Here is a 15,312-nt window from a genome sequence, read left to right as displayed (position 1 = left end):
GGTCTGATATGATTATAACTTCAAAATCGCCAGTGGGGACACCTTGTCCATCATATGGTCGCTTGTTAGAATATACTCTATTCTTGAGATGGAGTTATGCGGGTGAGAGAAAAAGGTATATTCTCTCTGTGTGGTTAAATAGCCTCCAGCAGTCTAACAAACCCACTGTTTCTTGTAACAGCCCGATGCTGCTCTGTGCAGATCTTTATTTTCCTTTACTCTGATTAAGATAAGATTTATCTAAAAATGGATCACTGACTGCTGGGGATAATACGCATTCACCTACCCAGTTAATCTGGAGTTTCTCTCCTCCCGGTTTAGATGTGTTTTCTGAATAAGTGCTATATCCGCTTTTAAGCGCTTCGGGTACTTTTTAACATTTTGTTGCTTTTAATTGGGGAGTTAATACCCTTAACATTCCATGAAACCAGTCTCGACATTGATTAGTTGTTTATCTGGTATTGTCTAGCACAATTTAAAGAACATTCCTTTACCGTTATTACCTTTATCTCTATCACAATATATCTGGCCAGTGAAACACATTTCAAATACATAATACAGAGTATAAAAAAGGAACCATAAAAAACAGATTAATGACATTCCTTTTTTCCAGAAGTTAAATTTTAGCCCCATCCCAGCTCACGCCCGCTTCCTCCCTTTACCCCTCCAGCCATATTTATTTTTTCAAAAAACAGGTTCTTAATTTTTGTATTATTTTTATTTAAACATTTAACCGATTAAAAAAAAAATTATCCAAAAAAAAAAGTTCTCTAAAGAATGACATTATGTTCTCCTGGCAATATAACCCCTACATTGCTTTTGAACTTTAGCAACATAATAAATCACTAAATGCAACAATCCCCATATAAACACTGTTCACATTCACATAATTTTGTGGATGTACTATCTCTCTGTAACCAAGAAACAGGTGAATAAGGTTTCTGCGCTCGTGCTGTCAATCAATACGGCAGATGTGTATAATCCGTTGGCAACTACACGTGAGGGGTCACTCCTCAAATCGCCCCTATTTAATGGGAACTCCCCCAAAGGGACAAAAACAAAAATGCACGCAAAGCGCACCACGGATTAGTTCTAAAATAATATTTAATACACCCAGATCACATTAGTCCCTTTATGAGTACAATACTAATTTCATTGCAGCCTGGCCCATCTCAGCAGTGCGGGGATCTTAGAATGGGAAGGGTGGTGAGCGCACAAGCGAAATAAATATATAAAAAATGTCAATCATACAATATGATCAATATAAGAAACACAGTATTGGAGTGTAACAACCCTACAGCGAGTGAACCTCACTGAGGTATCAGGAAGGGGAAAGGTATAGAAATCTATATAACTATACTCACACGGCCAAGTGTGAGCCCTTTCTTGGTAAATGGCATCCTTACACCATCTTCCGCACACAGAATGTTGTCATCAGTCACATATGTTGTCCCTTGTTCCATGTACCGTCCCAACAAGGATGATATAGGCGGCAAGATTATAACAGTATACACTTTATTACAGATAAAAAGTAAATATAAACTCACATAGCAAATAGTACACGTCGGCTCGGAACAACCGTCTAGTCAGCACTGGCGTGGTATCTTCCTGCTTCCGCGTCCGGCTGCAGGACCGTAACAGGCAGACACGTGACGGCTACGGTGGCTCTCTGCGTTTGATACTCCAGCACGCAACCGACCAGGAATAAAGCGTTTCGGAAATTACTTCCTTCGTCAGATTCCTCGGTGCGGGGATCTTGCAGGGGAACCTTTTTTCTTGGCTGCTGTATCTCCGTCTCCTTCCTGAGGTTCTGTCCTCCAGTTCTGCAGCAAGCTGTGGATAAAGCGCTCTGCTGCTTCTAAAAATATTCTGGTCCCTCCATTTATGAAGACTCTTAAGGTGGCAGGATATCACAGGGATTTTTTTTTTATTTCGCTTATATAGCATACTACAAACTTTACTGAATGCAAGTCTTATTTGATTCTGCAGCATAATAGTCCTGAAAGATTAGGATCTTCTTTCCCTCATAAATAAGGCCACCCGAATCCTTATGGGCTCTTAATATTGTTTATTTTATATGTCAAAGTCCAGAAACTTTGCGATTACTGCTCGTGACCTTCCTTCCTGGTTCTGCCCAAGTCTATGAGCCCTTTCCACTTTGTTAGTGTGATCGTCCAAAAGATTCAGGCAGCAATTTTGTGCAGAAATCCTGCAGTTGGGAGGGTTTCACCTCTTCAGGGACGCCTATTAATCTTATATTATTTCTGCGTGACCCGTTTTCCAGGTCCTCCACCTTGTCTTCTAAAGTTGTATTTCTTTTTTTCAGAGTTTGAATGTCCTGCTGCGTTTGAGGATACACCCACTAGGACCCCCACTCTAGATTCAACTTCCCCCCCCAGCCTGGTGTTTTGCAGGGTTAGTTCCCCTTTAAGATCTAGGGATTTTTGTAATTTTTCATAATGTTCATTTAATGCAGGCATCAATTCTTTTGCCACAGCCCTGGCTCTCTCACCATAATAAGTGAAAATATTAAAACAGCGCACAGCCAAATGGGAGCCAGGTTTAGAAACAATATCAAAATCTTTATTGAATGATAAAAAAAACACATCACCCACAGGAGGTCTGCAGACTCATTCAATAAAGATTTTGGTATTTTTCTAAACCTGGCTCCCATTTGGTTGTGCGCTGTTTTTCTCTTTTCACTTATCTGGACTTGCCTACCTGCAGCTGATCACACCTACAAGAACAAATATCCGCTAGGAGAGGGTACAGAGCTCTAAGTTTTCTACAGACGTTTATATCGAACAAAGAGGTATGTGAGCAATTGTATGTATGTCTTTATTTATATAGCGCCATTAGTGTACATAGCGCTTCACATTAGTACTACACGGGACAATCATATAAATAACAAATACAAATAACAGATCATGGGAATAAGTGCTTCAGGCATAAAAGTAACATTTCGGAAGAGGAGTCCCTGCTCCGGGGAGCTTACAATCTAAGTCTATTGAATCTAAGTCTAATCAATTGTCTATGGAAGATTATTACTATATGAAGCACTCCCAATGAGGCGACTGTTGAGGACTCCTTTCACTTTTTTCTTCAGGGAAATCCCCCTCAATAGTACAAAATGCAGGACATCTCACTAACCCTTAGTTTTTACCCACTCCATGCAAAGAGTACATCTATTTTCTGATTCATTTATTATCCTTTGTTGTTGAATTTTGTGGCCCTATAACTATTCTGAGCACCCATTAGCCACTTTTCGAATTCTCGCCATAATCCCTGGGAGTTTCAGCCTCTTGGGACACATCAGATTCATCTGGGCCTGCATGCTGCGCCCCCATGTGCTCGGACTTTCTCCCGGCTCTCACCTGCTTTCGCTGATATTAGGGGGGCATCAGTCCAGAGAGAAATGTATTTCTCCATATAAATGCTTCTCCTTAGTTTTCAAGTTACTGTCCTGCTGTAGAGCTTTCCCAGTTATTTCTCTCCTGTTCAGATGGATTGAAACTGTGAGGGTTATACTCAGCCTGATGTCTCTGCAGAGGCTGCCTGCACATGCATCTCCCCCTCACAGGAACATGCAAAGTCTGTCTGCTTTTTGCTGTTCACAGGAGCATGCAGCAGAGTTTTTATCTACTGCCTTAAATCATTTGTCCTGGTTGTTTAAGCTGATGATCTGTGTAGGAGCAGTGGGGCTGCAGGAGCTGGGGGGGGGGGGGGGGGATGTGACTTCACCCGCTGGCACCACACTGAGTCTCGCTAACACTTTCTAAGAAAGCCTATCACAGGTCTTTAAAAGCTTTTCCGTTACGTTATACTGCCCCTTTTAAGAAATCCATGGTTCTGAATATATAAAACTAAAGAAAAATAAGGTTCCAATGTCGACTACATACATGAGAAAACTGGGTGCAGAACTCCGGGAATTGCATTAGCCTGAAGTGGGTGTGTACATTTAACTCGGCACAATGTACGCAAGAGGCATTAACACAATCATACCCCATTCCTCTATCAGCACACAGCACATTGATGCTGTGGAAACTCAATCTTTGAAGACAACACTGACACTAGTGGCCAGCAGTGTACTTCCACTTATCGGTCAGCTATAAACACTGTTACATACAGCAAATAAAAATGCCAGCGGATTAAAAAGCACGCGCGATGTATTTTAATCTCTATGCTGGAGGGCAGCATGTAACCTTGCCATGCACAGAAAAACAAGGGGATAGGATTGCAAAGGGGAGTTCTGTAAGTGAGGACTGGAGTTGGGAACCACTGCTGTAAGACACTCAAATGCATAACATGCTGCAACGAGAACGACTAGCTGAGCTATATTAAAGATGATAAAGCAATGCAAGGCAAACATCCATCTACTGCTAGATCCATTTAATAAATGAGATGAGTAGAATTATATATTTTTAAAATATAAATCTATATGGCCACTATGCAGCAGTATTTCAATTCCTATTAACACCAATCTCAAACTGGAGTTATTGTATGACGGGCTTTTAACATGCATACATGTTACCAATCCGAATACAGCCCTATTCACAGTGATCACCAAGCGTATACTCGTGCTGCTCTCAGACTTGGGAGCAATGAATGCAAGCGCATCACGTGGGTGTTAGCCAAGCCAGTGACGTTCCAATTCTGCTCTGTCAGAAACCAGCATCTGTCAAAGCCCACATTTACACCACTGCCTCCCCGAGACACGCACGGCAGCCGAGGAAGCACACCACAGCCCTGCATCTCACCCCCCTCTGCAAAGCAGCTTAGGCTTTTGTGAAGCTGCCTAGCAACAAGGAAGGAGAGTGCAAAGCCCATTACTATTATTTAATTCAACGGGACCAGTGTGTCCTGGAGGTGCCTCCAACACTGCCGAGATCTTCCAGCACGGGCATGGATACAGACGGCTGAATACTGCATTAGGGGACAAAGGCAAGATCGGCAGACGGAAGCTTTCATCGCATGAACAGCCACCACAAGCCAACCTGGGGTCCGCACGGAGGACAGCACTGGGGGTCTCATGTTGCGGAGCGAGGAGAAAATACAACGCACATGAATGGAAAAGGCAGTAAGGCAAGCTGCATACAGATGGACAGTCAATGTAGGCAGAAGCCAGCGCAGGGAGCACATTTCTGAAAGGAGTGCGCATGTTCAATAGCAACATTTTTTTTTTTGGATAAGTGATGGCGTTCCCAAACTATTTCCAATAGGTGTATTGCTACCAGCATGAATGTCCCCAGTACAAAAAGGTATGTCAAAATCTTCCGTATCCAACATTATTCCCTTACCTCTCAACTGCAACTCTATGCTGGGAACAGATTGTAAATACAAATTATAATCTCCAGCAGAGAGGGGTATTCGATGGGTAACCACAATATAAAATTCATTGACGTTGAAAAACGAGAGCAGCTTGTGCAATTGGCACAGAGGCTCCAGGGAGAATTTATCAAATGCAACCAAGGCATCTGAATGTGTCATTATGCAGCCATTAACTACTCATCTGGGTATCGCAAAAAAGAATAGTCATCTGCAATACAGGAGAAAACAAAATCCCTTCACAAACTAGGTCACATTTAATCCTCCTCCAATATAATGTTCAATCTCTACTAAAACTGGCGAGCTGCCGAGATCCAAAAATCAAAACTGGGGCATCCACAAATTTCATGTAGCAAGAGAAATAAAATGAGATGTCGTTGATTAGGAAAAAATATATATAGTCTTGATCTCTACCATTGCAAAGCAAGAACATGGTTAGTGGTTTTGTCACAAGGCTGCGCGTTGCTGCTAAGAATGAAATTGCTGTGGGTTTTATTTGGGAATATTGCATGTCAAATGTTGTAGAAAAATTAATAAACGAGCTATGTACTACACAAATGTTAAACGGCACAACAAATCATTTAAGTGTGTCCCATATCAAATGTGCTTACTTTGCCCCGGGGCAGTGCTACCGTGTAATGAAACGGTTGCTACAGGGCAAAAATCCGGGAGGTTGCAAACAGATGAGAACACAGATTAAAACTGGTCAGTAATGGGATGAAAATGCAGCAGCATTCCCTTCCCCAGGTCACAGAATAAAATGAGATCCGCACACACAAAAAAGGTAGTAATAAACCAGTACTCTGCAAAAAGAAAGGTATTAAACTAACCTTTTATAAAAGCATCCATGATCAGGAGGAAGAGGGGCCATTTAACAAGACAAAGCCCTTTGGAAATTGTGCATGGCATTTCGGATGAATATTTGGCCTGCGCGCCCTAATCTGAATGCAAATTAAGATATTCTCATGCAAATTAACAAAGGCTCACAACTGCATCAAACATGAGAAGTATATAGCACTCTAATGCATTGAATACGATGGGTCTGTAGTTAAAGCACTTGCTGAAACACACCCCTTGTCTAAACCCTTAAAAAAAAAAGGCAGTTGCAAAGCATTATCAGGTGCGTTACAGGACAGCATGTACAAGAGTGCAGGGGAAGGGTTAAACGCAATGTCTAGCAAGATTTACATGGCAGTGACTAACCACTGCACAAGCTATATTTCTTTAACATGTTTTATTAACTGGCCTCAGCACCGCATACAAAACAAGACCTAAGATCACTATTCTACAGGGAATTGCTCAACCAATACCCGAGAATGTGGGTAAATACGTCCAGACATCTCCTCGCAACACAAAACTGACAAAATACAGTCATTCCTACTCCTCTAACAGGGGGTATATAAATGTAAGATCTGAACAAATTGGCTGTCATAACTTAATATTTCTGCAAAACAAGATAAGAAATTATCTATAGCTATTAAACCAAATACACCAACCTAAGAGATAATAAAAACAACATTAATTCAACTTGCACTTGACTAAATAATGCCTCCCAAAAAATCTGCCGAGATCAAATCACCCTTATTTTTAAGCACGTTCAACACTGCACACCGCAGTCTCAGTTTGCCTGTGACCACATCAAATAGTGACTAAAAATAAAAGAAACAAGCGTGGCATTTAAATCCACCACAGATCAGTTTGTAGATCAAGTGAACAGGTCTTTGATAGTTCGAGGATCGTACAGCGCACTCAAAAAATATTGAAAGACCGGTCAATACTAGAAGACCCTGTGCTTCTCAAATGCTACCGGTTCTGTAGAGAATCCAGTATAAGGAGAATACCATGTGGGCCAATGCTATGTAATGGAAGTGTGCACCTATATTGGACACGCAATATGAAAAGCGCACTCCAGGATTGTAAAAAAAAAAAAAAAAAAACTAAAAATTGGCTTCCACAGAGGTTTGCGACCCGATGGGTCACCCAACCCCTGTAGGGTGCAGATTGCCATTATGATAAACTTATTAGCGCTTCAAAATAAAGATTGGTTGTAGAACATCCGCGAGCTTTTCCACTGATCTCGTGGATAAAGTGGTTAATTACAAGGAGTATTTAACAGCATCGATGCTCAAAGAGTTTTCTGAAGAGACCCTGCAGTATTAACACGGTTTTTATGATCTGCATACAATGGCAAGCTTAATAAAACCGGGCTCCCTCTAGAGGAAGCTATTAATGGCCACGGGTTGCAGTTAACCCCATGTGAACGGTTTGCTTTCAAATATTTTGACCTTTGCCGTTGAAAAGAAACGTAGAGATCATGTAAAAGATGAGCGGCAGGGAGGCAGAAAGTGTTAAAATTCCTTTAAATTAAAAAAGTGTAATTGTGAAGAGGCTTCAACCGGGAGGTTGCTAAACCCGGGAAGAGTAGTTGACAATTGAATCTTCTCGTTGAATTTTTAAACACAGCAAGACGCCAGCGCGAACATGCCAGACACTGTAGTGTGACCTACAGAACTCTGCTCTAATCAACCTTTCCAAACGCACAAGCGCTCACAGCACAGGACCAGTCTTGCAAACAAACATCTTTGCCGAAACACTACCACAGAATCCACGTCAAATCAGCTTTGCATTAATTCACTGAATTGTCAGTGTCAGGATAAATACAATTGACCTTGAGCATGTGCCCAACCATCCGAGCCTCATTACAGAAGGGTGGGGGGAACCTACCGGGGAAGTGTCCATGAAACATTGTGATATTCGTTGCCTGTGGCAAAAGTTACATTAAATAATGCATTTTATTAAACCAACTGATGGGTTACTGTATTAAGGACTTTTTATGCTTCTCTCTCTCTAGACAATTACCAACGGAAACTAAAGAATGAGGATGAACACCAACGCATAGCGGCACTGAGTCAGTGGGTGGATAAAATACACTAGGAGGTTGGGCAGATACATTACCCTACAGCATGCTTCAGTGGAGGCGGCGTCACTGCTGCCTCGCAAAAATGACGTGGAATAGCAAAAGGTCTCTCTTCCGTACCCATCTCACTGGGCTCATCTCTCTTGTGTTTCTCTTTGCCATGTTTCTGTTTTTTAGCCACCACAACTCGCTCGCTGGAAGAATTGGGTTCAAAGAAAACCCTGTGACACACACGATACGTGGATTTAGAGCTAGTAAAAGTGAAACCAACAGCTCGTTGAGGAACATGTGGAAAGATAATGTCCCCCAAACACTGAAGCCACACACCGCGACCAATTTGAGCAACACAGAGTCACTATCTCAAGGGGTAACTGGGCTGGAGAATACACTTAGTACCAACGGAAGTATTTACAGTGAGAAAGGGATTGGCCATCAAAGTGTGTACCATTACAAGTACATCATTAATGAGCCTGAGAAGTGTCAGGAGAAAAGCCCTTTCCTTATACTGCTCATAGCTGCAGAACCAGGACAGATTGAGGCCCGACAAGCTATTAGGCAAACGTGGGGAAACGAAAGCGTCGCGCCAGGAATCCAAATCGTCAGAATCTTCTTGTTGGGTTTACACGCCAAGTTAAATGGCATTCAACAAGCCATCATGGCTGAAAGCAGGCAGCACCATGATATCATTCAACAGGAATATTTAGACACCTACTACAACTTGACCATTAAAACGCTCATGGGCATGAACTGGGTCGCTACATACTGTCCACACGTCCCTTACGTGATGAAGACAGACAGCGATATGTTTGTGAACACTGAATATTTAATACATAAACTACTGAAGCCAGACCTCCCGCCAAGAACCAACTATTTTACAGGGTATTTAATGAGAGGTTACGCTCCAAATCGGAATAAAGATAGTAAGTGGTACATGCCACAGGATTTGTACCCAAGTGAGCGCTATCCTGTGTTTTGTTCTGGGACTGGCTATGTGTTCTCTGGAAACCTGGCAGAGAAGATATTTAAAGTCTCTTTAAGCATAAGACGGTTACATTTAGAGGATGTATACGTTGGGATTTGTCTGGCCAAGCTGCGAATTGACCCTGTGCCCCCACCCAACGAGTTTGTCTTCAACCACTGGAGAGTTTCGTACTCGAGCTGCAAATACAGCCACTTAATTACCTCCCATCAGTTCCAGCCTGGTGAACTGATCAAATACTGGAACCACTTACAACAGAATAAGCACAACGCCTGTGCCAATGCTGCCAAGGAAAAGGCTAGCAGGTATCGGCATCGCAAACTGCACTAAAGGAGACCACAAAAAAGGAATTATTTTAAACCAGGCGTGCCCGACTACAGTCCTCAAGGGCCACCAACAGGTCAGGTTATCCCTGCTTCAGCACAGGTGGCTCAATCAGTGGCTCCGTCTTTGCCTGAGCCAGCTGTGCTGAAGCAGGGATATCCTGAAATCCCAACCGGTTGATGGCCCTTGAGGACTGGAGTTCGCCACCACTGGTCTTGAGTATTTTATGTGCAATTGTAAAGAATATGAAAGCATGTGAAGAGTGATGAGCTCATTGGAACAGTTTATTTAAGCCCCATCACAAAAAAATGGGAGGTGAAAAATTATTTTTTTATTTTCCAGAGCATACAAAACCTAGAGACACTATTAAAAAAAAAAAATTACGAAGAGAAAAACAAAAGTGTAAGTAAAAAAAAACAACAAAAAAATCGTATAAAACTGTTGTGTGTTTAATCTGTGCAATAACAAGCATGCACACCTGGGTGGTACACCTGCTATTTTATGTGCCAATAAAGTACAGCGGATCAAATTTCCCACACAAATACCAGGTACATGTATCTGCAGTTATTTTCACAAGGAAAGCAAACAAACCTCACAATACGTATTCACCCCAGGGCAGGGCAAAAACACTATCCCACAATACCAATATTGACATGTATTGAGGCAACGATATTTGGTGATCAATGTCAAAAGGACAACATTTTATTCTTAAACGTTTTCATAATAAAATGTTAACTCATCTTCCAAATTATTTTTAACATTACGTTATTTGTTTGAATAAATTACACTTGAAAATAGAAGACACCCTTACTCAACCCATCCCCGAAGTGAGGAAGGAATGAGAATTAGTGGGCAAACCAGGGGTGTCCGTTACACTGCGGGGTCACGGCTTTCTTTGAACCCATCACATCTTAAACTGCGTGTCCCTAAACCACCAATAACTCCCAAAGCAATACTGCGATAAAAAGGTGAGGACGAGATTGACTTCTCGCAATATATTGGCCAACTAGTTTTTGTACAACAGGATACAAAGCCCTGGTAACCGGCCACATGTACCCAGTACCTGCCAACCCTCGCCCGTGTCATGAGAGTCTAATTCCATTCCAGGTTCTCCAAGACACCGTGAGTCAAACAAAACAAGCTATTGTGGACAAGACACCAGTTGTATTAGAAAAGGAGGAGTAGGTTGTAAGGTCATTGTATGAAGTTAGGCCGACAACACCGCAGATGTTCATCGGTCTCAGAGAGCACCGAAGATACAGAATTTACTTTTCTATTTAGGAAGAAAGGAGAAGACTGGGGTCATGGGATGGAATAGAAATCAGAGCAAAATTAACTAATGTTTAAGGCGTTACATCTGGGTGATTGGTGTCTTTAAAGGGTTATGACAAGTTATGTAAAGTGGTGGTACAGGGTATCACACCCATAGCAGCATGAACTTCAATGGGAGTTAAAGCCAGAACACGTACAATAACCGTACAAGCATTTGACAAATCTACCCCTTAATTGGCAAACATCATCCAGCGGTTGCTAACAAGTTCAACTTGGTTTTCATTTTTTGCACATTAATTCCATCAAACCGATTAGCACAGTTACATTTGTTTACGGAAACCAACTAAATAGTTACATTTGTTACAAAAAGTTGTTTTCTGGCAAGTTACAAGTGACTGCTTTAAGCAAGTTATTCTGGGGATAATTAGAACAGGGGTAATTGAGCATTAACTCAAGAAAACTTGGCCTATTGATGGCTCTTGGGGACTGGACTTGGGAGTTCTGCCAAACAGAACAATGCGGATCTCCAACCCCTTCTGGTTCTGCAGAGCTGCACAGAGCATATTAAAATATTTCAACGCTTGCATTGAATCAGTGACTAAAATGTTGATTTTCTGTTCTAGCCGTTCCACTGGCCTCTAATGCAGAGTAATGGGAAACAGAAGACTCGTTCTCACGGTTTTCTTATATCGCTCTTTGAGGAAATTTAGGTTATCCTAGTGATGTAGATGTCCAATCATAATGCCCCAGAGGGGTCTAACATGTCCCACCATAACACACCGGAGGGGACAATGCAGCCACTACATCTTTATTTCAATATTACTTTATGCAAGAGAATCTGAACAGAACACAAACCCCAGACCGTTTAGCTTGCTGACCCGATTCTAAATCCATGTAAGTTATTGCTTCCTGGAGGGACAATCCTACTTACCGCGTAATAAAGAGACTGAAAACATCATGCGATTAGAGCCATGTTTACAGCAAATATTTGGCTGTGCTGGTGAAGTTTTTATTTTTAAACAGCAATGTTAATTTGGGATGCACTAAATGCCAATCAACCGCTACTGTCCCCTTACAGACCGGTCAGAAGCTGGGTAGGCCTAGTAGACGAGATAACTTTTTCACAAATTGTACGCACTCGTTTTCGTTATAAACTGATAGACCATTTCAGTGTTGCCCACTTCTAACCAAGCCTTGGGACCCCATTTATTTTAGGCAGTGCTAATTTGTCAACAAATAGGGATCTCTCATTCAACCACCACAGGATGAAGTTCTCCCAATCCTGTGTGGAGATGTACGGCCAATAAAGCCATACTTCCCTGTGTAACAGGAGTGTCGTGTGCTGGAAGGGAACAACCCTTACAGTCCATATCACCCACTCAAGACCACTAGACCAGGAAGGTTTTCTCCAATCTAAACTCTTAGAAAATCCATTTAATTGTTTCTTCACTTTGTCACCACTATATTGTGACTATTCACATATATTTTAAAGCAGTTTTTTATTTCAGCCCAAAAATGTAGCCCAAAAACTGAAGTTAATATGGCTCTCCCCACTGCATGGTACTACTGAACGTCAGAGCCTTTTACCAGAAGAGGCTGTATTATCCAGAGCTCTGAAGTATTCATGGATGACAGTTTTCTGTTAACTGCTGGAACAGAGCACGTGAGATTGAGCTGAATGAGCCACGTGACCACTAGTGCAGGCTTTTGGCCTTTATTGCACGTTAAAATCCAATAGAAACACGTGAGAAAATAAAAATAAGGGAGGTATTGGGTTAAAAATCATTGAGACCCAGATAGGTCTTTTTTTGGGATGACTGCACAATTAAAAGCATATTCATATTTCGGTGCACACACATGCAACTGAAAAACAAGGTTCCTTGCTTGGCCCAGATTGGCTTTTAGACAGTATGACTGTTCACATCCCAGCAGAACATGGAATACTACAGCTCGTTAGGGAGAGAATTTGGTTGTTTCTGCTTCCCCCCCCCAGTCTCGACATTGGCGCCCGTTGCAGACCCTTCCTAGATTTCTGCTGTTTCCTACTTTAAACACGTTTGTGACAGTGATACTTCATGTCGTCATTACAATATTCTGTACCCAGGACATACTCGAAAACGAGAGGTAACTCAATGTATTTTTTTCCTGGTCAAATATTTTCTAAATAAAAACGTAATTTGCATAGACTTCTGCCTGCTATTATGGTCTAATAACCAAGTGTCTTGTACAAACATTTAACACAATGCAGAGCGCCATCACACAGGTCCTGTGTACAGAGGCAGCCCGTACAGATCCCCCGTCTTGCAAGTTTTTGTAATTACACTTTATTTTTTTAATCCAAGGCTCCGTTCAGGAGAGAATAAGTGTTAGGCATATTAATTGGCAGGGAAGTTAAAATGGAGCGCTCCCAGCGGCAGTCTAAAGCAGGGGTGCGCAAACTGGGGGGGGTGGGGGGAGCGGCAGTTAGAGGTCCCGCGCTCTCTCCCAGACATTTAAATTAAATGCCGGGGGACCGCGCGAGCAGGAGGGGGGGGAGGGGGAGGGAGGCACCGAGGAGCAGGCAGGGGTGCGCACAGGGAAAAATGTGCGCATCCCTGGTCTAAAGGTCACCATGGCTACCGCCAAGGCCAGATATTAACCATGATCTTAAATAACAAAAGAGACCATGCTAACCGGGCAAGATACGAACATTATAAGAGTTATACTCCGAGGAAGGAGCTCCCTAACAATGCTTCTGCTCAAAAGGTTTACAAGAGGTGACACTGTGCTCATTTGCATGTCCTTACCCTCAATGCCTGGCTGCAAGTGGAAGCCCTGCATACTAAAATAATTAACTTTAATATAGCGCTTTTCTCCCAATGGGACATCAAAGTTTCACAATTCTAATATAGTGTGTTGTACTATATGATTTTCGCGCCCGAGGCCCAGGGTGTGGTAAGGTCACAAGGAGCCGACACCGGGAATTGAACCAGGTTCCCCCGATTAGAACTGTCAGTTTTTACTCACCAAGCCACTCCTTCTCAGACGCGCAAATGCCCCACAAGTGGAATTTCTATTTGCTGCGCACTGTACAGTGGAGGGTGTGTCACTGTTTACTCGAATAGAAAGAGGTGATCTGGCCCACAATCAATGAAGCACTAAAATGTCACCTGCCGGTGCCCACAGACAAGGGGGGTCTCCTACCAGGTCCCCAAATGGTATCAGGGTAATGAGAGTAGTCCAGGCACGCGGTCTTATCACAAAGTAGAACATTTAATCCAGCATAAATCCAACGTTTCGGCTGCACACAGGTAGGGTGAGAGCTCTCACCTTTACAAAGGCTGCCTGTGTGCAGCCGAAACGTTGGATTTATGCTGGATTAAATTTTCTACTTTATGATAAGACCGTGTGCCTGGACTATTCTCTTCACTTTGTTTACTCACCACAACTTTGTGTCATGTTTTAAAACAAATGTACGATTTTAAACATAAGCCAGTCACCAAAAAAGCGTACCCCAGGCCACAGGTTCAGTTTTAGTCCTAAGAGGGACGGCCTCGTTTACAGACAAAACTTGTAGAGGGCAAAAAAAGGCCATCCAAGTATGGAGGTGCTCTCCTTTCCATGGGTGGCCGCATTCAGGGCCGCCAACAGGGGGGAGACACAAGGTAAAGGTGTCCCGGGCCCGCTGGCTGCGAGGGCCCTGCGGTTGGCAGCGCAAGCTGGCCCCGACTTCTGGCCAAAACTCGGCTGACTGTTCTTTCGCGACCGGGCCCCGGCTCTCAGATGCCTGCAGGCCCCTCTCACTGTCCCATGCCGACGGGCCTCTGACATCAGCACGCCAGAAACAGTCTTGACCCAGCATCTGGCATGGAGGGAGGCCCGGTGCGTGCCAGCTTGGCGTGGGACAGATGCATAGAAGCCTGCAGTGAGTGACAGCCAGGGGCCGCGAGAGTAACAGCAGCCAGAATTGGTCAGAGGTCAGACCCTACTTGCAGTGCCGTCCAGACCGGCCCCTCGCAGACCATCCATAAGGCAAGTCTGGTTTTTTAAATATGTATTGGGAGCTTTTTAAAATGTATTGGGGGAGAAGGGGGCTTTTAAAAAGGTATTGGGGGCTTTTTAATATGTATTGGGGTAGTCTTTTTAGATTAAGGCAGTTGATGGAAGGTGGGGCTAGTGAGAGGAGAGAGGGGGAAAGGGAGTGAGGAAAAGAGTGAGTAAGAGCGAGACGCAGGGGAGAGATACATGCGAGGCGGGAGGGGGGTTGATTGAGGAAGCAGCAGTGAGACGGAGGGGAGAGGAATATATGGCAAGAGGGTGGGAAGTAGAGGGAACTTGCGAGGTGTGAAATGGGGGGGGGGCTCGCAATACCGCCAGGGCGGGGGGCCGGACGCAACTCTAGTCCTGGCCCCACGGGAAATCTGTCCTTTTCTCTATTTTTTGCAGATTTTTTACTTGGGTTCTCAAAGCACATTGCAGCTAAGCCCTCTCCACCTATGTGCCACCGTGTTGGATA

General features: G+C 43.2%; 2 protein-coding genes across 2 annotated transcripts in view; one reads left to right on the top strand and one right to left on the bottom strand.

The window, feature by feature from the left end:
* Positions 1-15,312, bottom strand: part of CDC73 (cell division cycle 73) — a 77,855-nt gene that overhangs the window by 24,622 nt on the left and 37,921 nt on the right. The gene's annotated exons all lie outside the window — the stretch shown is intronic.
* B3GALT2 (beta-1,3-galactosyltransferase 2) lies at positions 4,599-13,003 on the top strand. The gene is made up of 2 exons (XM_075616933.1): positions 4,599-5,258; positions 8,177-13,003. Exon 2 carries the CDS (start codon positions 8,289-8,291, stop codon positions 9,549-9,551), a length of 1,263 nt encoding a protein of 420 aa, XP_075473048.1. The 5' UTR covers positions 4,599-5,258; positions 8,177-8,288; the 3' UTR covers positions 9,552-13,003.

The sequence above is a fragment of the Ascaphus truei genome, chromosome 10, assembly GCF_040206685.1.
Source record: "Ascaphus truei isolate aAscTru1 chromosome 10, aAscTru1.hap1, whole genome shotgun sequence".
Classification (NCBI taxonomy): domain Eukaryota; kingdom Metazoa; phylum Chordata; class Amphibia; order Anura; family Ascaphidae; genus Ascaphus; species Ascaphus truei.
This window is presented reverse-complemented; position numbering and strand designations above follow the sequence as displayed.